Source organism: Eurytemora carolleeae, unplaced genomic scaffold (assembly GCF_000591075.1).
Source record: "Eurytemora carolleeae unplaced genomic scaffold, Eaff_2.0 scaffold88, whole genome shotgun sequence".
NCBI lineage: Eukaryota > Metazoa > Arthropoda > Copepoda > Calanoida > Temoridae > Eurytemora > Eurytemora carolleeae.
In genome coordinates, this window is record NW_019396040.1 from 155,294 (window position 1) to 182,936 (window position 27,643).

The following is a 27,643-nucleotide window of genomic DNA, read 5'->3' on the forward strand; positions in this document are numbered from 1 at the left end:
AAGTAAGATTAGTAGCGATCAAAAGCGCTTTTTTATTGCATTAAGCCTATACCCCCTTTCATTTTTCACGAACACTGCCTTTAAGCATTAGTCAAATATTGGGTCTTTGGGGCTTTTGGAGTTGATGTATATGGTATCGATGTTGTTATGGAATGATATGTTAACGATTCTCATTGAGTATAAAATATTTCATTTAGGGCCTAAAAATAATTTTTTTTAATCTTGCTTGAATTCACTAAGTTATCCTGGCATTAGTCTTTGCATCAGCAACAGGTAAATTCTCATAAAAAATATAACAGATTTTAAACGCATGGAATTTCACCTTTATCAGTTTCTGTGGTGTCCTACTCCTGTCCTGCAATTTTGTAATATCCATGTAATTATCCAATGTATATTCAATGAAATTACTCAGCAAATTCAGGCAAGATTTGATTTGAAAAACTTGATTATCTTTTCGGTCTCAGTAAAACATTTCAGAACATCACCATACACATTGATAATCTTGCTTTACGATTACCTCCAAAACCATAAAGACCCTTTATTTGACTAGCGTAAAATTAAAAGATTAAAACAAGAAATGTCATTAAATACTTATTTGAAAAAGAAAAAATTTGCTATGCAAAGAAAAATAAAGCAATTTTCAATGGCTCTGACAAAATATAGGCAAACCGGTCAAGGAAATTTGACAAACAAACATCCAGAGAGATTACTATTACATATAAATACTATACAGAACAATGTATAAGCTTAAGTTTGAATGGTTTAAGTGATTAATTTAAACAAGAAATGCACCAACAATTCGTAAAATGTTAAAATAATGTCGACGTATAAAATATAAAAATTGGAAAATGTACAAATAATTGGGTAAAAAAACTCTCCCAATAAATCCAAACAACTGTGTATCGAATAGTTAACAAAAAATAATTCTTAGACCTAACTTTAAATTTGACACAAATCATCACAAACTTATATGATTTCATACTAGACTACATACTTTTGATTGATCTTTATATAGATTATTTCCCCAACAAAAAATATCAACATCATATAATATCTGTTTCGTATATTTTCTTTGCATGAGCTCTTTGAGCAGCAGAAGGTAAAGTAGAGGAACTACCGATCCTATTTCCTTCAGATTTACCATAACTCTCTCCTGAAAAATATATTTTGTTTAATAAGAAAATTTCAAACATAGAACATCTTAATTTTAAAAAGGTTTATAGAAAACATATTTTGAGGACTTTCAGTATGAGCTCCAAGAATCCCAACTTTTATGTGCATACAATTATAAATGCAAGGTGCAACATAGAATAAAAATGGAATATAAATAATGCAGTGTGTTTTAAAAAACTTCAAAACTAAAATCTTCATTTTGTTTTGTTTCAGTTATATTGAAATGAATAAGAAGCGAAACTTTAAATAAATAACTTTGTTCAAAATCACGATAATGTTTCATTAGAGGAAAAAATAAACTTCATCGCACAATGTTTTAGATCATTTTCGGAAAGATTTTAGAATCCCAAAAAATGTAAAAAAATATTTGTATCCTAAAATTGTTCAACAAGCCTTGAAAGACCAAATTGTAATAGCTTTTTATGCCTGTCCCTACTAAAGATAATGCCATTTGTTTTGTTTGTTACAATGGCTTGATGAAAAAAAGATTGAGCTTGGAGAACTATATCGAAATAGTTTCCGCTTCATATTTGAATTTATAAACATATGGGAAAAATTCTTCCAAAAAAAGTCATGTTAAAAATGCCTGTCCCACGTGATAACTAAAAATTTGTCTATCCTTAATTCTTAAATTCCTGCTTAAGCCGTTCTTACATATACAACATTTTCGGTAAAACATATCAAACATCAAGTCTTACGTTTTTCTCCATCTTAAGGGTTAAATGCAGTGGTTTATGACGCTTTCTATTATACTTAAATGATCAAAATTTGGGCTCATAAGTCATACCATTTTTTAAGTGCCCTACTGTACATTCCGTCAAATGTGTTTCTTGGCAGTTGATATTGTGTTAACAGTGTTTTTGCACATGTAATCTAAAATATATGATTGGTGATCATTTTTTTGCTTATTTATTTTTCATTGCTTGTATTAGAGTATTTTTCAATAAACAAATTAAGGACAGACATGTCAGATATTAGGGACTGATATAACAATAAAAATGTCGAACGCCATTTCAAAGACAATATTCTCCAAAAAACGACATGACCTTTTTGCCTCTTAAACTGAAGTTTTCAATAATTAGGGCAAAATTTTCAGTTTACTTATCTTAAAAAATTCATGTTCCATATTTTGTCTGTTCGTAATCACGCCTTATTATTTTAATAATATTTTTCTTGATATCAAAATCAATTTTAAATAAAGCGAAATTCAAATATAACATTTTTTTCTTCAAAACGTTAGCCAGAAAATTGTGCATCATCAAATAACGTAAGCAAAGTTTCTGTCCCTTATACGGGGTTTAAATCCTAAAAAAATACCTCCGTCACAATGATACATGTTTACCTTGTGTTATAGAATTTTTCTCCAAACTGTTAAGTGCAGACTCACCGACAGAATCAGAGTTTTTCTCTATATTATTTAGATTTTCTCGTATACTGCCAGTTACCGACACCTTTTGCATAGACTGCAGCCGCTGAAACTGTTCCTAAATAAAAACTTTGATTTATTTTTCCCGTAAGAAAATCATTGAAGTTTCGTAAATCTAAAAAAAATTGAATTTTGATATGTACATTGCACAATGTACTTGACCAACCCTACATTTAAAGGATTTGTATGTTTTAAAGCTAATATATTCTGAAATGTGCAATATTTGCTTGGCTATTTATTTGCTTATAACTGAACCTGCAGCTGTTTTTGTCTATGAAGCAGCTCTTGGTGCCGTTGTTCCAACTCATCCTGGCGTTTTTTGCTATTCAAGTTTTTTATTGCATCTGGTTTATTAGGAACAGGAGGGGGTCCAGAACCTTTGATATCACGATTAGTAAATATGTAAAGGGTATCTCATAAAAAACCGCTCTTTAAGACATTGCATATTATTAGAGGTATGTAACACAAAAATTTTACATTTTGGCTTGGTTGAGTTTTATGGAATTTTATTGGGTCTCAAAAAATGCAAATCGTTTAAACAAATCTAAAAATTGCGCAGTTATTCTTGAAGAATTACATGACTTTAGTTTACAATGAAGAAAGATATGTCTCTGCTTTTGAGTACAACAAAAACAAGCTCCAGAAAAAATTTATGTCTGGTCTTTTAATCTTTAGTTTGGGTGCAAATTTCACTTTTCAAGACAGCCTGCTTTCAGTCATTAATCAGAATAATTATAATTATATGAATATTCTTAATAATTTGTGTGTAATGTTAAACCCTTATAGCCTTTTTTTCTATTAACAATTTATTACTTTGAGTTTTTAATCTTATAATTTTGATACAGTTGATACAGAAAAATTCTGATTTGATTCTTCTTCTGAACATGCATCGTTTCTCTACTTCTTTTTTTTCTTTACCCTTCTGTTGACTGTCCCTGATTCTGATAATTTTAAAACGAATAAATATTTGTCGAAACCAGTATTTATTGGGACAACTTGCTCATTTTTAATTGTATGTTGTGTTCTGATTCAGCAGACTCATTTATAGACTTATTATAATCTATTAAAATAAAATGTGAATACACTGATAAATTATTTCTTTTACTTATCACATTGACAATAAAAATTTTCAATCTTGCCAAAATGAGAAACTTACAACTGCATTAAATTCTTAAATTTTTGTGTTACATGCATTTAATTGAAATAAATCGATCGGAAATATTTTAAAGATTTTAAAAATGTCCAAAATTAAAAAAAAAATTAACCATGGTGATTGCCAAAATATCTAAAAGAGCGTTTGTTAGGGACACCCTGTTTATAAACCTTTGCCTTTTATTCGCTTATAGTTATTTTACTGCAGTTTCCATCTGATAAAAAAATATTTTATAAATTTAATTTTAAACTGAAGAGAAGTAAATATAACCTGTCCAGCCGGTCAAACTATTATTTCTTCTTAATTGCAGACTGCCTTCCTGCCATAATGAAAGCATTTAATTTCGAAATGTGCAATTATTTTTATTTCCTCTTTATATCAAACTTTTATAATTTTAAAATAGTGAATTTTTAAGATTGCCTGGGAATTTACACTTTCGCTGCTTGAAGATTCGCTCCTGGAAAGTGAATGAACAGTTGATGCCACCTTAACATGAAACTTTATCAAATATTGAATATTTCATAAATGACATACTTACGGAACAAACAAAACATGTATGCTTTTTATCTAAATTCAGTTTTCTCAGATACTTCTAAACGCAAAGAAAAATGGCGGAATCAAAGCTTTTTTGTATCAATTTTGTAAGATTAATCACTAACAATAGAAATTTATTATAATAAATGTAATAATAAGAAGGAAAACGATGATTCACATTTTTGAGAATTTCCTTTTAATTATTATATTATATATTATTAATGGTAAAATGTAAAAGCGTAAAATATTATAAAATTCTCCACAAGAATGAAATGATGAAAATTGATCAAAACAAAATAATGAAAATTTACCCTTTCTATAAATCTATCATTCATTGATTTTCTCTCCTCTCTTTCCTGTTCAGTAGCAACAGTTCTTAAACATTCAAGATTATTCACTGTCATATGAGGCGTAGTCAGAGGGGGGGGGGATATTGGGGCCAATCCCCCCTGGACCAGTGAAATCTATGAATTTCAGGGGGTTTTAAGGCCGTAACGGGTGCTGAGTTCCCCCTGGAGAACAAAATTAAGCCCCCTGCCCCTGGACAAATTGCTGACTGCGCCCCTGACAGTCATCTATATTAATCTTTTTTTCTGATTTACCTGTTCAGGGCCGAGGCTGCGGTGTGATCCACAACTAGCTTAGTATTGATATAAGAGGATATCTGCAACCAACAATTATAAAAAATCAAATGACAGGTTTGAAAAATAACAATGCGGAATTACTAGAAGCAACCGGACGATAAACAAAAAACATTATGAATATTATCTATCATAATAATATTTTCACGTGCGAACAGGCAAATGTATTTAAAAATATATGTTACGTCAAGACGAAATGATTTGTATTTTATGACATCGTGATGTAGTAGTATCATTGTTGTTTCCTTGTTGTTTTCATGTCCACTACTTTTACTCCTGGTATCTTCAGATCCGACACAAACTTTAATCCGAGGATCTTCAGGCTTTGCAGAGCTGGTTCTTGGTGGGGGTGGGGGTGGAGCTCCCTATTACAAAAATTAGAAACAGATACCTATTTCTAGATGTTTTGCATTTAAAACGCTACTAACAAGCTGATTTGTTACATTTTCTAAAAAATTATATTGCAATAATCTATTTGAATATGATTCTCAATTAATTTTACAACAAATATTAATTCTATTACAGAAGACAGTAAAAAAAGAAAACATTTTATTTCTTATTGTTCTTCCATGTTCATTAATAATATCCACATCTCGTAATAGCTGGATCTTGTATCTATTGTGCCACAAGATAAACTTTAATAATAATAAACACATTTATCTATTTTTCCTTATTAGAATGAAATCGTTTACTGTATAAATCTTACCTTCGTATTTGTCCTCGGAGGGCAAGGGGGTGTGAGTGAACACTCCTCTTGCATTGAATAATCAATATTTTGTAAAAGTTGAGCATGGTTTTGAGTATTTTTCTGTTTATGAGGACTGGAGCTCTAAAATATTGAAATTTTTAAAGAAGTTGAGATAATGCAACTAATTCTAACTTTGTTTTTTGTTAAAATGTAACATGTTTTATTATGTCTAATTAGATTACTCGTTGAAACGTTTTACTTACGTCATTATAATCAATTACTGGGAGAGAGACTGTTGGTGACTTAGCGCTTGTGGGTTCCAGAGCCTTTACTGTGTCTTGAGAATCAACCTCTTCCTGGTTAGTCTTTAGCACACGGCTAGCCTTCACATCCTGGTTTGTCTTTAATACCTGAGAGGCTTTTCCCACCTTTGCCTTGACTGTTCGGGCGTGAACAGGGTTTTCTGCTATCGAACTTGAACTGCTACAACTCTTGTCCTAGAAAGAAAAAATCGATAAAGGCATTAACTTTTTGACATATTTACAAATCGTTTAGATCCTATATTTGGCCTAAACAGTAGAAAATAATTATGCTGTCCCTTGTATTACAAAAGTTAAAAATATGTTAATCGCTGAAGTCTGTTAAATTTGATAAATCTTTAGATGATTTTTCAGTTTCGTCGATCTAATGAATTTAGAAAATATCAATTTCGAGATTCATGATAAATTTAAGTTTTCCACCTGATCAGGAGCATCTGATGCCAGGGATTCGGAGTTACTCCCCTCGGAGAAATTTTGCAAGGCATCAAGTAAATCATCGAGAGAACTCTCCTTGCTCATATCCGAACCTTGATAATAATTATCTAAAGTTAGACAACTGAATGACGTGACCATTTTATGTATTAACATCTTAGCTACTTAATTTATCCTTTGTTTATCTTTATAAATTTTTGTTTGCAACATGTCATTGATATTGGCAAGCTGATATTGACTACATTTTAAAGAAAGTAAAACTATAAGTGAAATCTTTCTTTGTACTGTTTATATAGAAACCTGTTGGAAGTCGAGCTATTTCTGATGGAGTCGGAGACAGTGACACATCAAGAGGAGCACCAGGATGCACCCTCTGCTCCTATTCAAAATTGTACAAGTCAAAACTAACAGGGAAAAATAGTAATATCATGTAATACTAAAATAAAAAATAAAAAATATTAAATGTGTTATTATAGATGATATTATAAAATAGTTAAAAATAACAATGTAAGTTTGATTAGATTTAGATTGTACGAAAATATTATAGATTTTGGATATAGCTATAACAAATCGATAGAAACTATTGCATACGTTGTAGCCGCCATACTGATGTTTACGCGGCACACGCCGAAAAATAAGCGCTTTTGATCGCTACTAATCTTACTTATATCTGTTCCGTCTATAAGGAGACAATTGTTAAAAACGACTTTTCCTGTATAACGTTGCATCCACCCAAATTGAGAAAATTGCAATCCACGACTTGGATCGTAAAAATCAATTTAATATCAAACAAATCATTTAGATATTAGTCATCAATTTTTATAAATAATATTTTGTATTTATTTTATATACAATGCATTTAAACGCCGATTAGTTTGTCCGCCAGGTGTCTCTGCTCTCGATGCTCTTAATGTTTCCACGTGGTAGAGACACCTAGCGGAAAAAATTGTTCTTTTAAGTGCATTGTCTATAAAAGAAGTAAAAAAAGTATGAAAAATTAACTTTATTCAAATATGGCGAAAATTATTCGATGACTATAGGTTGCTATATCTAAATGATTTGTTTAAAATTAGATTTTTTTACGATCCAAGTCGTGGATTGCAACTTTCTCAATTTGGTTGGATGTTACGTTATTCAGCATAAGTTGTTTTAAACAATTTTCTCCTTATAGACGCAACAGATAGAAGTAAGATTAATAGCGATCAAAAGCGCTTATTTTTCGCCGTATGCCTATACCCCCTTTCATTTTTCGCGAACAATCCCTTTAAATTAACTCTTTTGGTCTGAATAGTCTTTAATTGGCATATTTATTGATTTGTCAAAGAAAGAAACATGGTTACAATTGTAGGGAATCATAAACATCACTGACGGTATAAATTCTGTACAGTCGTCTCAATTCTTTGTGGGTAACGCATGTATTTTTCTTTTTTTAAAGGTTCTGAAATTAGGGGGCAGGGATGGGAATGAATAATAACCCCACGTACTGCATGCACAGATTAAACCGTAATAACCTATTGGATAAAATCGATGGAAAGTTCAATTCCTTGTGTATACTGCATACATTGCCAATCTATATATTTTTTTTATCTATATCTATCTAGATTACATAGATCCAGGCTGCTATAAATTGTTGCCTTTGATTTTACATCATTGATTCATTTCCACTTTTGTGTTGCCCTAGACATATACACGTAAGAACAAGAAAGCACTCTTATTAGCTTTTATATTTGAGAAGTAAAAGGGAAAAATGTTCATCAACTGTTGCGTGATAGCTTGCAACCTTTAGATCACTGTAAGATACCTACATTTAATAATACAAATAAACAAAAGATGAAATAAAAATAATAATGAAAATGCTACCTGGACACTTGCCAGTCTCTTCAGTGTAACTAAGGTTCCAGTAACCTAAAATTGGTTACATTGATAATTAAAAGGTCTTTCATATGCTTCTATATATAATTTGCTTATCTGTTTGTTTGTAACCGATAAACGTCGAAACTTCTGAACCGATCAAGCCCACATTTATTGGGCTCAGTAACATCTGCGCCATATAACATTTCGCCATGTAACAACTCGCCATATAACAACCTGCCGAAGAAACAACTCGCCTAAGTAACATTTCGCCATATAACAACAACTTGCCTATATATAAATTTTTAAATTCAATTGTGGTGTAAATGAAATTATCCACAAATCAAAAACCCGCAAATACAGTAATTCCAACAATGTCTGGAGTACTGCACGCATCTACAACTCCGCGGCGGATACCATCTTTGGTTGACATAAACAACTTCTTATACACTAAATTTAAATCCTAATTTAAATGAGCTTAACAATGTTTCATAATTTTATATAATTACATATATTTACTACTAAACTACTAAATAAAATTTATTATTTTTATATGGCGAGTTGTTGTTTTATCTCGAAATGTTACATGGCAAGTTGTTATATGGCGAAATGTTACTTAGGGAAGTTGTTATATGGCGAAATGTTACTTAGGCGAATTGCTATATGGCGAAATGTTATATGGCGAGATGTTACTGAGCCATTTTTGGGGACTTCATAAGGTCCCAAGGGAGTTTTATCAATTCTCAGAGTTTAAAAAATTTGAATTTCCACGAACAAATATTTTCAAATCCTTGAGCTTTTTTGTTTGTTCTGTTTTATATTGTACAAATAGAAGTACTTACAGATAGAGTCATAATAAAAAGCCAAGTTTATTTTAAAACTTACTGTTTACTGGTTTATTACTGTTTGTAATTGATTACTACAAAAAAACCTTTTACTGTGTATTTTACGTTAGGGTGTCAGTAATCTTTCCCCAAACCTTCTAATGCATAAAGATAACTTCTTTTAATGAACAAAAATAACTTTGACATTTTAAAGCTTGTATTTTATCTGTTCTGAGTGTTTTTAATTTTTTTAATAAAAAAAAATAATGCAATATCAATAAATGGAAAGAGACTGGTATACCATGGTACTTGACCTATTGTATATCTAAAAAATACATCAAGTAAGACCTTTCTGTTATTTAAAAACATTTACTCACTTTTTTGCATCTAGTCCAAGCATTTTCAAGTCTCTGGGGTATTTCTTGTTGAAACTTTTTCATTCGTATCTGTTGACCTCCCTCATCCGGAATTTGTACTGAAATGGTTACTGGTTTTTATATAGATTACAGAGTAATTAGAGGGTTGATACGAAATTTGTGCTACCTCACCTGTTTAAAAACAACTAGATTATCAAATTTATCAAGTTCAAATTCTTTCATTTTCCTTTATTATATCATGCTGGGCAAAAACAATAAATTCAACTATTTGAGTAATTTCTATTCAATGAGGAGTGGGAATGGATGTGCACTTTACTAAAATAAATATTACTATCTAAATTCTAAGTTAGCAAAATACATATCTACAAATAAAGAGTTGGAAGTAAAAAGTCTCCCCCCCCCCCCATACAGGTGCAAACCTTCGCTGCCCATTTTGCCTGACAGGCCGGGACAATTTACATAGGGCCGGATAGGATTATCATTGGGTAAAGGGGAGGGGCGGGTTTACCTGCCCCAAGTAAACAGGTCTAAACAGTTACTGTACGTGTTTGGTCAAAGAAACAGGCGGTCAAACCTTATAGAAATCCAACGTATAAAAATTTCCGGTACGTATAGCAACAAGGCGTATTATCCGGGAGAACATTTTTATATTTTTGAGAAATTAAATAATCAATGTAAAGTAGATATAATTTTCATAAAATCCTTATATTTAAATGGTAAAACGGAATTTTATGAAATCATATTAGCATTACTGGAGAACTTTTTTTTATACTTTTAAGAATTTTTTTTTCTAAAAATAAAACTTTTGATAGCATTTTTATAAAATATCTTTTTAATAGTAACACGCAATTTTATGTATAACCATATAATCATTCATTTATGTTGTCAGTACATAATATAATCTGGGGGACCAATTAGACACAATAGAGAGCAGTACAAATGTACGTATTAAACTATTTGCTACTTTAATGTCTAGGGTATGTTAAAAAATTAGAAATTATGGTAATGATAATGATAGGCTACGATGTTTTACAAAAACGTTTAATTTCTTAAAAATAAAAAAATGTTCTCCCGGAAAATACGCCTTGTTGCTATACGTAGCTGTTTCTTATACGTTGGATTTCTATAAGGTTTGACTTTAAAGAAACAGATGTATTCACACTTGTAATAATTTCTGAATTTATTAATGTAAATTTATTTGCCAAACTCATTCGATCACTTGTGCATTTGAAAAATATAGTGACTAAAAGGAATTGAGTCTTTGCAACAAACTCTGATTTTTTAATCCTCATATCTTTTTTACCCATCTTAGATATCTTAAACTATGAATTATGCTGGATCCTATAAATTAAGTTTGAAATATCAAAGGTTTACACCATCAAGTTTTAAATATATTGGGATTAATAAACTTGAGTTGTGACACAGACTCAATTCCTTTGAAGATTGACACGATAAGATTTAATATTTTTTCACAATTATTCTCTCATATATTTAGAATTTTGGTGTAGTGTTTAGCAGGGTAAGTTGTTGATAATGCCGAATCCTTATTTGAATTACGAGTTTTTTTTCAGAAAATGTGGAAAAATGTTTGGTTTTGTAAAAACTTTCAGTTTTCCTTCAATATTCTATTATTCTATTGTAGAAAAATCCTAGTAGGAACAATTATTCTGACTGCAGTATTTCTGTTTTCATTATCTTTGAATTATTCCAACCTTGAATTACCCTTTTATGGCATCTCGGGCCTGCAGACCAGTTCAGAATATTCAGATAGGCTGAGTTTATTGAACAGGGTTTGCGAAACATACAAGAAACAGGTTCAAAATATTTCTGTAAGAGTATTTCACTTGGAAGATGCAATACAAATCTCTTTAAAATCAGATATCTTAGTTGACAGAGAGAGAGATTTTTTTTGGTGCAAGGTTCCTAAGGCTGCGAGCACCAGCTGGGTAGAACTCTTCTTATCGGAACGGAAACGTAAAGAAAACAATATAGGACTAACTCATACGATACTAAGACGACTGATGCCGAGGCCAAAATCACTTTTAGAGCTCCAAGATATTCAAACAAACTCCTTCTCATTTCTGACAGTTCGACATCCATTCGATCGTCTGCTTTCAGCATACCGGGATAAATTCTTTCGTCTTGATAACTCCAGCGAGGAAAATATTAAAGCTAGCAAGTTTTATAATCTGTATGGAAAAGAAATAATCAAAAATTTTAGAACAGAGCCTCTAGAGCATGATATATATCAGAAAGTGCCGACTTTTAAAGAATTTGTAAGTTATTTACTAGAAACTACCTTTTCAAAGTTCAACGAGCACTGGTTACCGTATTTCCTTCTCTGTACACCTTGCCACGTACGGTACAATGTTATCGGTAAAACTGAAACCATAAACGAAGACAGCAGTTATATAATGCAGAAACTAAAAGAACACGGCGTGTTTTTAACAGACCAGGAAAAGGGATCTCTACAGCACACTCACAAGACGGGGAATAAATCAACAACTTCCAAATCTCAAAACTATTTCTCTCAAATTCCTCGACGAATGGTTAAGTCATTGTACACAAGATATTACTTTGATTTTTTAATGTTTGGTTATGATATCGAACCCTTCTTGTCTTACGCTATCCCGAGTAAACCATAATATTGAATTGAAGGATTTGTGAAATAGAATCATGAGAATAAACAAAGCACATTTTTCGACCTTATTTACTTTTTGTAGTTTTATAAAGTTCTGATATTTTAAAAGGCTTTCTTGTTATTATTAATTATGCCGAATCTTTATTACAATTTTAAAGGGAGTGACCGGCAATGTATGGTAGTTGAACTGAGTATGCAGTATGGTAGAAAATCTTTTAGGATTCATTTAAGACATGTAAAACGTTTCCACGATTTATAACTACTGAGTTTGACGTTCAAAATCATGAATTAGGGGGGTACGTTTTCAGAATAGTTTTTTTTTTAAAATAATTAAATAACGAAAATAAAGCAAAAATTATACAGTAAACTAATTAGATGTTTAGGAACATATTTCTCAAAAGAAATTTGTCAATAAACTAATGTTAGAATCCCTTATTTCGATTTTCTTATTTACTATGAATTTGTCCACAGATTTCTACAAATTCTTCAAATGTCGTCTTTTCAATAAAGATTACAGAAAACCCGAAGAAAATCTTTGTGAATGATGAAATTATAGAAACTAATAATTGAATAAGATTTCTTATTTTCGATTTTTATTTTATCAACCTGTTCCTAAACAACTGATAAGTTTACTGTAGAATTTTGTTTACATTGTTTGTTGTCTTTATTTAATAATTTAAAAAAAGATTCTGAAACGTGTCCACCCAGGTTAGTAATTTTGAACGTCGACTTTGCGCTCAAACTGTAAATATACGTCGTAGAAATGTCTAAAATGAATCCTAACAAATTTGGCCACAATGCATTGTTGGTCACTCCCTTTAACTTAACTTTACCGTCCAACAGTTTCTGCTGCAACATTGGTAGTTTCTTTTGTAGCTCTGTAACCCTTTTACTGGATCTACAAGAAAATGTTGTTTCAATAATTCTGCAAGAAGCAATCAAAGTTTAGTTTAAAATTTTTTAAATAGACATTCTTTGGCCGCTTTCTCTAGAGTCCAGATGAAAGTGTACAGTTAACCTTTAGATTTGTTGTTGCAATCTTCACTTAAAGGGAACTAGAAGTACCTAGACAATTCATTTCAAGATACATTGTCAAGGGTAGATTATAAAACCCCACTCGACTAGACAGAAGGAGTGTGGCTCCTCTCATTTTAATTTAACGCAGAGGTATGAGGAAAGCATATTTATGTGGTTACATAAATGCAAATGATTGTTCTGTAAATCTTTCTGATCTTAGTAAAATGTTAGTTAAGAAACAAATGCAATATTTTGATGTCCCATTGGACCATGCATGAAAAGTTTCGATTTTACAAGAACTTTTAAATACAAGAACGAATAATTTATAAGTTGAAGGATTCGATTATTACGTAATAAGTGAAATGATAAATATGTTATGTAATGAGTAATAATCAAAACCGCCTATTTGTGTATAATTTTGCATATTTTTCTTTTTTCTTTTGTAAAACTATATATTTAAATTCTTTAAACAAATTTTGACTACGCCATTTATATATATATTTATATCTTTGTGTGAGAATAAATCTTTACAAAAATATTGATTTTTTTGGTCTTATCAATAATATAATGAGAGAAAGAATCGAGTTATGATAAAAAATATACGGTGAAACCCTTAATAACGAATACATCGGAAGAATTTATCAAATGTCGTCTTGACAATTTTCCAATGAGTTTTATACTGTATTACGTAAATTTCAGTATTTGCAAAATAAATAAATAGCCTTGAATATGCGGGAACAGTTTTTAAGAGTTCCATATAATCATTTAATTAAAAAACTAAATATATGCAACATTCCATTATCAGAAAGTGAAGAATACGACATTTGATGAATTCTTTCGATGTATTCTTTATTAAGGGTTTCACTGTATAAGATTTTAATCTAACGTAGTATTTTGACGTGTACCTGCTTAGTGTTATAGCCATATTCTCCACATCCTGAGTAGAGATTTTATTCTTTTTAAGAATAACTCCACTCCTAAATTAAAAATGGATTCTTTTAACTGTTAAAAATTAATCAGGATAAAAAATATTAATTATTTTTGTTTTGATAATCTCCTATATTTCTTACATTTCATATTGAACTTGGACAAAACCCAATTATAATTATTTAAAACAGATTTACCAAGAGTTTCTAAAAAAAGGGCAAGGGTTGTTAATCGTTTTTCGATAAACGATCGTTTCGTTTTTTGAAAATAACTATCGTTTTTAAAAACGACCCACTCGTTTTGAACTTTTAGAATAAGAATAACGTTCGTTTAAAAAACTATCGTTTTTTTAAAAACGATTTGTGACCGTTTTTTACAATTGTTTTTAAAAACGATCGCTTTCGAAAAAAACTATCGTTTTTTTATAATTTTTTTTTATCGACAAATATGTTAAGGATTGTTAATGAAGGGTCGTCGTTAACGATCGTTAACGAAGGGTTGTCGTTAACGATCGTTAACAAAACGACGAACTTTATAAAAAATATTGTTTTTAGTAAAACAATCGTTTTGGAAAAAAAATTAGATGCAACTTTATTGAATGTCGTCTTACATGAAGTTAAAAAGTTGTGGGGAAGCTAAAACTTCTTGATATTTTCTTAAAAACTACTCAATGATAAGTACAGATGCCCTTCTGGTCAATTTTCTCTCTTCGTTAACGATCGTTAACGAAGGGTTGTCGTTAACGATCGTTAACGAAGGGTAGTCGTTAATGATCGTTAACGAAGGGTCCTAGTCACGATGATGACCATCCTGGAAGTTTATAATTCCACTATGAGGGATTCAGATATCGATCCTGGAAGTTTAACATTTTTTGAGGGTATCAGATATTCACTCAGGGAGTTTAAAATTCCGGATGAAAATCAGAATACCTCAAGTGGAATTTTAAACCCCCAGAGGGGGGTTCTGAATCCCCTTAGTGGTATTATAAACCACCAGGAAGGATATCTGACTCCCCTAAGTGGAATTATAAACCCCCTTGAAAAAAAATCTAAATATCTCATATATCTATATACATATCTCATATCTGAAGTTTGAACTTGTAAATAGAGATTTATCAAGCCCCTCCAGTGAAACTGAATTCCTATGGTCGTTTCCAATGGAGTCTAAATCTTACTACGAACTTCTTTGATTAATTAAGCTTGAAATCCCTTTAAGAAAAAACTTAAACTTTGCTTAAAACTGTAAAGAGTGAACAAGATTAAAACTAAAACTCTTTCTCTGATCAAAAAAATGGTAGTTTAACCTTATCTCTTCAACGCCAATCTCCAGTTCTTTTAACTCTTTTAACAGTTCGACCAGTCCCTGAAACATTTTGTTATGTGATGACACAACATGGATGTCTTGATTTTTGTCATCAGTTTTAAATACATTTCTTTTGCTGCCCTTGGCATTTATTAAGAAAGATAAAACCTTGAGCTTATTGGTGAATTACATGTACCTGACTGAACAAAGATTCATCTTCGATTGCTCGTATAATTTCAAACTCAGATTTTGACCCATACTGTGCATATTAACAATAAGAAGTTGTTCCTTAGTAATGATTTTTGGAGACTTAAAATATTAAAAATAATATTGGTAATAACTATATTATGACAATCATGCTTTTATCATTAAGGATTTAATTATTATTTATTTTTAAATTATAAAGCTGTTGATTGCTCGAAGATTGTACGCTTTTTGTTTATCATTGTTCCTTATTTTCTGTAGCAAAGACAATAACTGCTTCACGCAGCTTGAGATATGTATCGTTCACCAGATCGTTTATTGTCATGCTTTGCAACTGAGAAAGACGCTTCAGGACCCGTACCTCCTTAATAAATACAATTACTTTTCACTTTAACATAAATATCTTTGCTTAACATTTCTAGTATATTAACACACTGTTTTTATAATTTCCATAAAAGTATTATTTGAGTTGGTGCTTTCTCTTTCCTAGTTAGCTGGATTTGAGATTGCCGATAAAAAGGTCGCACAACTTTAATGTTAAATAGTCCAGACTACAAAAAAAAGTTGCATAAATTTTAAATTCTGAGTCGGATTGTAAGTGTCGCAACGCCTTAGCTTGTTATTTAACCTCACAAACTAACATTTTGTAGCCCTAAATACTTACATTTTATAACTTGCTTTTAGCGTTAGTTTTAAAGAATTAGTTTTTGCATGATTTTTACTTAAGAGTTAGCAACTTTTGGATCACTCTGACTACCCGGCTGCAAAAAGAAAAACTTGGTGAACTTAGGTTTTTTGAGTAAGTTGTACATATCACTGTGTACTAATAGTACTTTTTAAAAAAGCCCGATCACAAAAATAGCATTTCTTCTGACAGTGAATGAATTGATACATTTTGTTTTCAGAAAGCTAATAGCTTCTTAAAAAAGTAAGAGAAAAGCCAAATCCCCAATTATATGACCATGATTAAAAATATTTTTTCCTCTGCGAATAACATAGTTTATGAAAATATTAAATCAAAAAATAGTTTTTATGTTCTATTAGGTTTCATACAATACTGTAGGAAAAAAAACCAAAAATGGCTTTCCTGAATTTCTGCATTTCTCCCTCGGTGTCAAAGGGTAAATAAAATGTTGAAAAATATTTTAAGATTTGTTCAATACAAAAATGTTATGATTGTTGTAGAACATTTTAGTGTAGTTTGCAATAATTTTACTTATAGGGATTGTTTACGAAAAATGAAAGGGGGTATAGGCTTACGGCGAAAAATAAACGCTTTTAATCACTACTAATCTTACTTCTATCTGTTGTGTCTATCAAGAGAAAACTGTTAAAAACGACTCATGCTGAAGAACGAAGCGTCTATACAAATTCAGAAAGATGCAACATTCAACGTACTCGGATCGTAAAATAATCAATTTAATTTTAAAAAAATCATTCAGATATTACCACCAATAGTCATCCATTATTTTCGACGCATTCGAGTATTGTTAATATTTCATAATATTTTTTTTTTGATAATATTTGGCTGGCGCTGGATTTTCAAAATTTGCTGACTAATATGAAAATGTCGTCTTCATTATCCAAAATCCTCGAAACAGGAATAAATATTTTCAAAAGTAATTATCAGATCATAAAAAATAAAAAATAAATAGTATGAAATATCTACTTGATACGAATCCGTCGAAAAATAATCGATGACTCTTATTTGTAATATATGAATGATTTGTTTGGAATTAGATTGATTTTTTACGATCCGAGTTGAATGTTGCAAGTTTGCAACTTTCCAAATTTGTATGGACGCTACGTTCTTCAGTATGAGTCGTTTTCATCAATTTCCTCTTGATAAACACACAGATAGAAGTAAGATTAGTAGCGATCGAAAGCGCTTATTTTTTCGCCGTAAGTCCATACCCCCTTTCATGTTTCGCAAACACTCCCTTTATATAATCATATTACTGTTGCAGATGCTGCAAAATATCTTCTTCTCTTATAATTTAATCATCATGCATAATATATTAGGGTTATTTTGAAAATATATTCATGTTTGTAAATATTAATACATTTATTTTTTTCGGCTGGCAAACATAGGCGAGTGAAAGCCATTGAGAACTGCAGATTGCCTATTCAAAGTCATTTTAAAGAATTTAAATTTTGCTGGGAAAACTTCTTAAATTTAACTTTAAAATTAGCTGGAAAAAGTTCTATAATCTACAAAAATGAAATTCATATGAATACAATTTCCTGCATATTTTTTAACACCCTTTATTCAAACACACAATATAAGTTTTATTTATTAATTTCTCACTGATGCATAATTATCAATTTTATAAATTCCATTTTTTGTTTATAAAACAAAAGGTGGATATTTATTTAAATTGTTAAGAAATTTTTCTTTCCTAAAATGATTTTGATATATTTGACTATTAGGACGCTGTACAATTGAACCTTTTCCAGTAATTGAGCCTTTACATGTTGTTTTTCAAGTTGCAATTTTTTCTTAGTAAATTTAGACTATATATTTCACGAATTTTCTAGAAAGTTTAAAAATCAAATTTCAAGATAAATTTGTTTTTGTATTTTTGAGATCGTGAGGTACCACAAAAATAATTGTGCCAAATCGGTACAGCCGTTTTAACGTTTTTTAGATACAAAGATAAGACAAACCATCAGAGAAATTGAATTTTTAAATAGATTGTAATGTTTTGATGATTTTTTTTAGAAAGATCAAATTAAAATGTGCAACGTTAAAATATGCCAGTTGAACAATTTTATAAAACTCCAAAGCTTAAACAATTCAACTTGATGATATTGTGATTATATTATTATTTATCTCTTTATTCTATTATATGTTATATGATATCATATTACATGCACAGGCTTACTTGTCTTAGATCTTTGGCAGATTTTTGTATTCCTCTCAACTGATTATATAATTCTGGATCTAGAGTTACCAGACTAGATCGTTCTATCTTCTTCTTCTCTTCACTAGAAAAAGAATAACAACCCAATATTAAAATTTTGAAAAAAAACTATTTTTAAATCTTTTTTTATTAATTTTGAATCATCTTTAAATACTAGCTCCCTTTTTGTAATATAATGTTGTGGAGGGGGGGGGGGGGGGGGGGGGGGGGGGGGAGTGCAGGGATGGGAATTTAGTGTCATATTTTTTCTTTAGAAAATATACATATTTCTGAATGATTACCTTGTCTGTACAGGTCGAGGAATATTTAGCCTAAGACTGCCTCCTCTTGTTAGGTTTTCATCTCGGTCATTTCCTTCAGGTCCTACTCCTCCTCCACTTCTTAGATCATCTATTCCTCTCACTCCTCGTCCTCCTCCTTCCCCACCTCCAACTTCTCCAACACCTTCAGCAGTTCCAACGACCAATCTTTCTCTTCCTTTGCCTCCTCCTCCGTTATTACCAGAACCCCCTCTTTCTCCTCTATCTCCTTTGTCTCCCCTTTCTCCTCTGTCTCCTCTTTCTCCTCTTTTACTTAGAATACTGCTTGGCAAAGGAGGGGGATCATCACTAAAACTGACAGATTTCTCGAAACTTACACTTTTCTTCCCACCTCCCTATAGGATTTTTGCAATGAAAAAAATTTTTAAATTACTTCATTTAATTTTTTTATCTCACCTTTTTTATCAGCGCTTTCTGCACTATCCCGGTCAATTGACTTAGCTGAACCTCCATGGCAATCATTCTTTCTTTAGCTTCGGCCTGATTAACGGGACCGTGACCTGGAAACCAATTTAAAATATTTTTTTTTCTATTAAATTTATTGGCTTTTTAAAAATATTAGTTAATAATATAACACGACATTCGGATATATGTTCCGTCTGGCCGGCAAAATGGCTGAACCGAATGGGCTGAATTTCTTTGTCGACACTCATACCTGGGGTGACATAAGCTAAAAGAATCGAATTTTAATTTTTTAAATTTTTCTTTTCCACGCGTGCAATGCCAAGCACCCCAACTAGTAACTTATAAAACTGTGGAATAAGAAGAGATATTTAAGCAATTTTCTGAGTATTTAATGCTGTCATAAAGCAAATAGTTTTAAAGTTGCCTGAAAACAAACTTATAAAGGTGTAAGTAAGATGGGTCTGTTTTAACTGCACAATTGTTGCATTTTATGTCCTTTGGAATATTTAAAGCCATAACTTGAGCCTTAATAAACCTCTTTTTATTCCACAGTTTGATGAGTCTCACCGTATTATATGGAAATATTTATTTACGTAATATTATTGATCCAGATATTTGGTTAGTACGAAAATTGATGGTTGTAAATATTTTGCTAACCATTGTAAAATTTTAGAAGGATTCTTTAAGCTCCTTATACCTGCATAGCCTCCTTCCCCCTGCGATGTGAATCGAGAAGCAAATCGAACCATTCTTAGATCATCCTTACTCCCTCGCTGTGAGCTCGTATCATGATCTCTGGACCGAGCTAAACAAAAACATTGAATTAAAATAATGTCACTTTTTTAAGTGATATTGGGACATTTTATAGATTGAAATTTCATAGATTAACTTTTCATATCTTGATTTTTCATGGATTGACATTTCATTGATTGACATTTCATAGATTGACATTTCATAGATTGACATTTTATGGATTGACATCGATTGATTACAGACAGGACATTTCATAGATAGTATATTGCATAGAAGATATTTGATAGACAGAACATTTCACAGATTTGAAAGATTTTTGTTATCTATGAAATGTCTTAACACCCTTAAATGAGCTGGATGATTTTATGAAAGTAAAAATTCAGGATTTTGGATTCTAAGAATTGGTATATACATTTTAGTTTTTAATCTTTAAATATTGTAGGCTTTAAGGTGTGCTGTACTTGTATGTACTATTTTACACTTCAAAGACGCTCTGTAGGGATTATTTGATGAATAAAACGATGTTATAAGTGAAGAAAAAAAGGTTTTGTTAAATATCTCAAAGAAAAGTTAATTTATGACAAATGATTTGGGTTGGATCCAAGTTTGTTATGCTTACAAGGGCCGGTAACTTTGAGTTTTATAGTTGCGTGCTCAAGGTGAAAATAATTCATTATTCTTGATGATATTCTATGAACATTTTTTATGTGTTATGTCCTTAAATTGACTATTCATTCAGAAATCCGTTCTAAATACAAAATATGCAAAATATGTATGTATATTAATCTTTTGTTATTTTAAATTTTGACCTGATAAGGATGATTTACTTCGGCCAGGCATAGTTCTAACAAATTAAAATATTATATAATATAATATCATATTAAAATAATATTAAACAATAATATAATAATGGATATATATAATATATAATAATAATAATATAATGGATATGTGATTAAATTTTTCCATATTAGTTTGAAATATTTGTTGATAATAGTTTTAAAGATATAAGATATAGTTATAATGATGTAAACAATTAAGAATAATCATTTTCTTGCTCTATCGTGAAAATTAAGCAGTATATCTTTAATAAATACTTTAAATATTTTCCTTGTTAATTCTTGCTCATCACCAAATCCCAAAGATCTGGTAGAGAAAACGTTCCTATAACATTATAAGTCAGAAAATTTACATTAACAACTTCACTGTAATTTACCGTTTTCCACTGTAAATTAAAAATGACCTCGGTAATGTTGAGGAGTCTGTAGGCAATGATATTGGTTCTTCTATATGTAAACTCTTCGTAGATCTACAGAAATTATCAAATACAAAATTATTAATATTGCTAATTAAAAAATTTACACTTAAACTAGCAAATTAACTAGAATATTTGTTGTTTGAATCACGAATTTATCACAACATTGAGAATGAAACTAAAGTAACATATGTTAAAAAAATATTCTTATGGGTTTATTTAAAGTCTTAGGTCAATGTTAATTATAGCTTATTCACGGTTTAAAACTTATTCTTACCTAAGCTGTGCATTAGAAACGTATGTAGGTTCAAATAATTCTGCTGGTGTTGGAGTAAATGGTGGTAAACCAGCAGATCCTAATCCTACAATAGAATCTTAAATAAATCCATTTGTAAATTTATAAAGTCTATTTACATTGTTCAGAAAAACAATTTAACCATGTAACTTTTTCAAAGGAACAGAAATGTTTTTTTTTCATTAATTAAATCTTTAATCCTCTTAACCTGTATAGTCTAATGCTGGTCTTTGGAAACTAACAAAGTTTTGGTAAAGTTGTTACAAAAAATCAATCTTCTTCCTACCACCACTTAGAGATGTGCACCATAGAACCAGCTTGAAATTTTTCTTTTAAAATCTATCAACAAGCAACGCTTGTTAGTTAATATGTTTCCTTGTAAATAAAATCAAATGTTTTGACAAAATCAATGTCCAGGTCTATCTTGGATGAACTAGGTAAGTAACTAATAAAAATAAGGCATCTGTAATTAAAAGTTTTCTTTCCTTATTCCCTACTTGTTCGTTTGGCCTCTTTTTCTTGTAAACGCGCTTCGTTTACTTTATTTTTTTTTCTAAGCCGAAATTTCATTTGGTTTAATTTTTAATACTATTTAATATATTATGCTGTACATTATCTGTAACCTACCTACACTTTCTAATAACTACGTAAAGCCTGTATTACGATTTAGCTTATTTATGTTCATTAGTTTAACCTGTACCATAAAACTCAAAATATACGTAAGTTAACCATGAATTGTTGCTTCATTTCATAACGTTTTTACAAGTATTAATTCTCGTGTAGAGAAGCAAAGAGTTAGCTCTGTGTATCATGGATACAAATTAAGGATTACAGAGAGTTGTATCAGGAATACTAACTTGAGAATACAAAGAGCTATAGTTGTATCTGAGCGATACATTCTAAAGAATACAACAGCGTCTTATCTGGATTGATAGAGATTGAGTATTATAGATCGGACGAGAGAATTGTATATATGGGATACGTACTGAGATTACAGAAGGTCATACCGAGATTGGTACAGACTACTGAAAAGATATTGGAGTAAGGCATTTGTTACACTATTCGCTTTATCTTTATTTGTTATTTGACATGTGAAATCGGGATTTTACATATTTGCGTCTGTATAATTTTAGAAAATTGACTGTACGAGTTATGGTAGTCTTCATTTTAAAAAACATGTTCATAATTTTTCAGAATGAATTTGATTTTGTTTAACGTTTTATCTAAGAAATGATTGTAAATTAAGGCTAGTTTATCTGGAAAAATTTAAAATGTTATAAAACCTGAAGGCCCTCTTCCTGAACCGTCCGTTTCAAATAGTTTCAGAATAGTTCGATCTTTGATTTCTTGAAGGTTCTCTAGCTCGTAGAAAATATCTTTACCACTGTCATGTATGTAGATTTTAACCCTGAAACACAATATTGTCAAATCTTTCTATGTTGTGGACTTCTGCATTTCCTCACAGGAATTAACGTTACAACCCTACCCCCCCGCCCCCACTTGCAGAAATAGGGCTTACAAATAATACTGTAATATTTATATTGTTTTCACAGATTGATGATGATGTAATAATTTAAATTTTTTAGAGCTTGAGTTTTTCTATCTTTGCAATTCTGTAATTTAAGTCGATATGAATTACATGAAATAGACATCAAAATTACTAACCTAGGAGAATCCATATATTCCATTGTTAGCATGCGACCGAAAGAGCGCACAAAAAGCGCTTTTACCGTGTCAAGCACGGTTATTTCATTCGGAAGCAGTGCACGTTTTGTTTCTCCCCTAGGAAATTGTAAAAATTTGAAAGAAAGGGATTGAAATCAAGAAATTTTTGTCATCGTCAAAATTGTATCCATTATACATTTACAAGAGATTAGCAAGGTTTGTGAATACATATTCGGTGTTTATAATGAAAACAAAGGCAAAAAATGTTCATAAAAATGTCTGCTAATTTTAAAGTGCACTAAGATGAAAGCATATTTGATCCTTATAGCTTACATTTCTTTATCGTCTATTGAGAAAAGTGGCTTCGAGCATGTCAAATATGAAAAATGTTACTTGGATGCACATGGGTTAATTTAAAGAAGGGGGGGGGGGGGCGTGTTCCGACCCCACCCCTCCCACTATGAAAAGGCCTTACAGTAAAGGTATTATGGTACAATACATGATTAACACCCAATTAAAAAATATAAAAAATAGACTCCCCCCCCCCCTCCAGGCTTGCATAGGGTTAAAGAAAAATGAGTCCATTGCAAAATTTCAGCGTTTAATCCAGGGGATTAACTTTAAAATTACAATTACCTATACACTAGAAATACTAGGCCAAGAGGTCTTTCTAAAGTTTTTGACGGTGTTCTGACAACAGGTAATACTGCCTTAGGTTTGTTTTTCCGTCTAGAAAATAATTAATGCAATGGTATTATATTCATAGAAATATACACGTTTGTTGTGCACCATAATGTAATTAAAGATGAAAAGATACCTTGTACTTGAAGTTTCTGCTTCCGACATAATCCCGGGATCTTCATCAAATAGAGATGAATGCAGGGGAGGAGGGTAAAGTACACCTCCTCTACCAAGAGACATTGTACTGTTTTGTGCTTTCATTCTAAGAAAAGTACATTTAACCAACTTAAAGAATTATACGAAATCATGAGGTTGTTTATATTTAAAATTCGGTGATGGTGATGGACCAAACCTCTGTAGAGTAAAAAAGTAGATGTTAGTTCCACATTTATTGAAAATATATTTCGGTCTGGGTTGACCCTCATCAGTTCTTGAGGTTGTTTCTTCACAAAGATTATAGTTTCAAACTATCATCCTCGGGGGNCAATTTAAACTAGAGAAGTCAATGTTTGGTTCTCGTATGGCCTAATGTTTTTAGATAGTTTTCATATCACCTAGATGTAGATTGTCTGTTATCTACGTCAGACATCACTCCTGGATCATCATCTAAATAAGGAAATGTAAAAGTCTACCCAAAATTGGAAGTTATTGATTTTGTTTAAAACGTATACCTGGTAACAAGTATCCGTTGCTGTTTCCAGGAAATCTAAAAAAGCAAATATGGAAATACGACTTTCTTTCGATCGAATTAAACTTTCAGTTTGATAGCGTTTTCTTCGCTCTTTAATGATATTGATTTTTTAACGGTGTTATAGGTAGAAATACCAAATATTCCTTAAACAGTTGGTAATCTCGTTAACTAGTGTCGACACTCAAAACATAATTACAGAAATTATTTATCCGATTGTCCCAATCGTTCACAAATTTTAGCCATGAAAATCAACGGGACTTGCCCTTATTTTAAAATCATCCGTACGCCTTATTAATCTGACGTTCTAATTTTTAAAGAACGTTTCAGAATTTTCAGTTAATTTTCAAAAACAGTTTTTTTAAACTGCCGTTCGTTAACAAAATGTTATCCATCCCTAGTTTCAGAATTTTTCATGATAAACTTGCATTTTAGAGATGGCAATGACAGACATTGACCTCGACTTTAACTTTGACCTGAGCATGACTTTTACTTGAGCAATGAGCATGACTTTGACCTCGGCCATTTCCATGACTTCTTCCATAAACTTGACCTGAGCATGAAGCTAACCATAGTTTGATTTTGACCTGACCATGACCTTACCTGATTATGACCTTACTTGATCATGACCTTACCTAATCATGACCTTACCTGATCATGACCTTACCTAATCATGACCTTACCTGATCATGACCTTAGCTGATCATGACCTTACCTGATCATGACCTTACCTGATCATGACCTTGACCTGGGCTTGACCTGACCACGACCTTACCTGATCATGACATTGACCTGAGCCTATCTGAGCATGACCTGACCTGAGCATGACCTAGAACCAAACAACTGTCATGTCCTAGTGAACTAAAAATTGGTCTTTATATAAAAAGACATCTGACTGACCGTTAATGTTTGGCATTTTTTTACCCCTATACCTGTGTTGGTTACTGCCCTGGCTAGGGGAACGACTAGGTTGGGAGGGGGATGTTCTTGGTCTAGGAATAACTACCCCTCCGCCATAAGAGTTTCTTTGCTTAGCACCTCGTCGGAGTCGACTTGAAGCAGTTTCTACTTCACTCATCACACCTAACAAGTTTTTAAAATATAAAATATAAATTTAGCAGAATGGTTATTCAAGATTCAGATAAATTACATTATTAAGAGTTTTTTTTATGGGAATTTTTACCAGTGAGAAGAATGTGAATTTTAGTTTATGAAAAGAGATGCACGGTGTGCGGGCGGCGGGAAGGGGGGGGGGGTGTAAACCGAGAAATTATTAGACACTTCTAAAACAACCGTTAGTGGGAAGGTTTTAACTTTTCACCTGGATCATCCTCGAAAAGGTTCGGTTGGTAGCCTAGAGTGCCGAGAACAGGTTGCTTTGTTCGCCCTGAGCGTGAGTGTGGGCGCTCCGGGTGGTTGCCTGACCCAGGCCGGTCAACCCAACTTACTCTGGGGTCCAGGCGTTCAGATTTGTTGGAAGCTCTTGAGGAAGGTCTTAAATTTGGAATGATTAGTTTGTTACAAATTATCATTTTAATCTTTTCAGAGGACTTTAGGCTTTTAGTTTGCATTGTAAAACATTTTAGAAAACTGCAACTTTTAAAAAAAAAACTTTAATTTCTAATTTTATATGTCTAAAACTTAACAGCTTTTCTTTTTGCTCAAGTTTTGTTCCAAATTTCAGCTGAGAGGGTAGGATGCAGAATATTAAAAAGTTTGTTTTCTGGGTATCTCGTAGAGTATAGAATGCTAGATTTTATTTCTCAACAGGGTGTCAGTTAAGGACAATTCAAAAGGGCTCAGAAAAATTAAGCGACAATTACTAAAATTTTATGAACAATAAATTTCAAACCGGAAACACAGGAGTTTTCGAGTTCATACAAATTTACGAAATGATCAATTATTAAATATTATTAATATTTTTATTCATATTTATTTGAAATATTAAACATCTGAATTAATTAAATTCAAAGAAAAAAGTTAAAGTTTATGAAAAACTTTGACTTTTTCGGTCTTCTGTGCAACGTGCATAAGTAAATTCATACCGCCCATTATATCAAAGTTCGGCTACAAACTTATAACCAACCAATTATAATTTGTAGTTTGTTACCTGTCATCCTGTTCTACTTCGGATTCAGATTCATCCAAACTTTTCTCCTTCCTTCCTTTTCCTTTCCTGAATCAACATATGAAAGGTAAAAGTATTGCGAGGTTTAGAATAAATTATTGATGCCCAGACAAATTTAAATCTCTCCATAAAGTTTGTCTTGTTAAATGGTAAATTTGTTGATAAAAAAAAGTCGAATCGGCTCAACTTTTTGTGGGATCTTGTTTATTAATTTTTAGTTAAAATTAAAAATGATTTGATGTTCCTAAATTCTATAATTGTTTATTCATATTATATATGTGAAAATGCTTTATAATTAAAGCAAAAAAAGAAATCAAGAATTTTTTTATAACTATATGATTTCATACCTTATTAAGCTTAGCATCTCGCACTATCTTGCTTTTATCATTTTATTTCTGAAAAACAAAATACGTTTATTTTTGTATTTGGCAAAAAAACGCTCTTTGCGTCAAAATATGTTCATAAATGACCATTACCAATACCAAATGACTCATTCAAAATAATACACTCCCAATTATGTGATATTTATTTTAATGAGCTTTCTTCCAAGAAACAGCTAGTGCTGCTGCAGCATGGGCAAATGCGGGGAAACGTTCCTCTCAGAAACCTTTCAGAGTCACTCCGGAAAATAAGGCCTAACATTTTATATTTAACGGTGTTATAAGTTTTAATGCTCAATCTCCTCCTTAACCCACACTTTCTTCCCCTCTCTCCCCCTTAATACCCCCTTACTCTTCTTTAACTTACTACACATCTCAAGCTTAATATTTATGTTTGTTTAACATTTACCGAGCTCTGTACTGCTTAGTGTACACTGAGACACTTTGCCTTCTTAACTTTTATCCGAATACTGCATTATTAACGGTATGAATTCTTTTAAGTTTTTGGTTCTCTGTTGTTTTGGACCTTAACTATTAAGATGCATTTACACAAATACATGCAAAGATATGTTGAATATAAAATAGCACCCATTAAACCAAAACCTAACCTTGCGAACGATATTAAAAGGATATCTTTAT

General features: G+C 31.3%; 2 protein-coding genes across 5 annotated transcripts; one reads left to right on the plus strand and one right to left on the minus strand.

Moving 5' to 3' along the window:
- On the minus strand, positions 1–27,021 carry LOC111700352 (coiled-coil domain-containing protein AGAP005037). Of its 4 annotated transcripts, none has more exons than XM_023471255.1 (38): positions 26,972–27,021; positions 26,607–26,672; positions 25,818–25,990; positions 25,429–25,579; positions 24,480–24,514; positions 24,363–24,414; positions 23,945–24,070; positions 23,764–23,856; positions 23,128–23,244; positions 22,746–22,870; positions 21,445–21,529; positions 21,156–21,221; positions 21,023–21,076; positions 20,722–20,756; positions 19,857–19,964; positions 19,151–19,254; positions 18,716–19,089; positions 18,396–18,498; positions 15,758–15,874; positions 15,503–15,565; positions 15,308–15,366; positions 13,983–14,054; positions 12,894–12,958; positions 9,420–9,517; positions 8,228–8,272; positions 6,668–6,746; positions 6,356–6,462; positions 5,879–6,112; positions 5,634–5,756; positions 5,173–5,292; positions 4,889–4,950; positions 4,598–4,661; positions 4,173–4,238; positions 4,023–4,071; positions 2,855–2,976; positions 2,561–2,657; positions 1,961–2,046; positions 1,068–1,153 (listed from the first exon to the last, which is right to left on the minus strand). In XM_023471255.1, the coding sequence occupies exons 1-37, from the start codon at positions 26,986–26,988 to the stop codon at positions 1,991–1,993; spliced, it is 3,582 nt and encodes a 1,193-aa protein (XP_023327023.1). In that variant the 5' UTR covers positions 26,989–27,021; the 3' UTR covers positions 1,068–1,153; positions 1,961–1,990. The 4 variants fall into 4 exon arrangements, with proteins under 4 accessions (XP_023327010.1, XP_023327003.1, XP_023327023.1 ...); XM_023471247.1 differs by having other exon boundaries at positions 2,516–2,657; XM_023471242.1 differs by lacking the exon at positions 1,961–2,046 and having other exon boundaries at positions 1–1,153.
- LOC111700376 (carbohydrate sulfotransferase 11) lies at positions 10,485–12,123 on the plus strand. The gene has a single exon (XM_023471266.1). The coding sequence runs from the start codon at positions 10,994–10,996 to the stop codon at positions 12,062–12,064; it is 1,071 nt and encodes a 356-aa protein (XP_023327034.1). The 5' UTR covers positions 10,485–10,993; the 3' UTR covers positions 12,065–12,123.
- Positions 27,022–27,643: the final 622 nt, after the last annotated feature.

Bases quoted from the DNA above. Each gene is read 5' to 3' on its own strand.
- LOC111700376 (XM_023471266.1), top strand. From the start codon at position 10,994: ATGTGGAAAAATGTTTGGTTTTGTAAAAACTTTCAGTTTTCCTTCAAT.
- LOC111700352 (XM_023471235.1), bottom strand. The intron at 21,077-21,155 runs GTCATTTTTAAT...ATAATGTTATAG, and splicing joins GACTCCTCAACATTACCGAG to GAACGTTTTCTCTACCAGAT. The intron at 6,747-8,227 runs GTAGCATTTTCA...AATTTTGAATAG, and splicing joins AGAGACTGGCAAGTGTCCAG to GAGCAGAGGGTGCATCCTGG.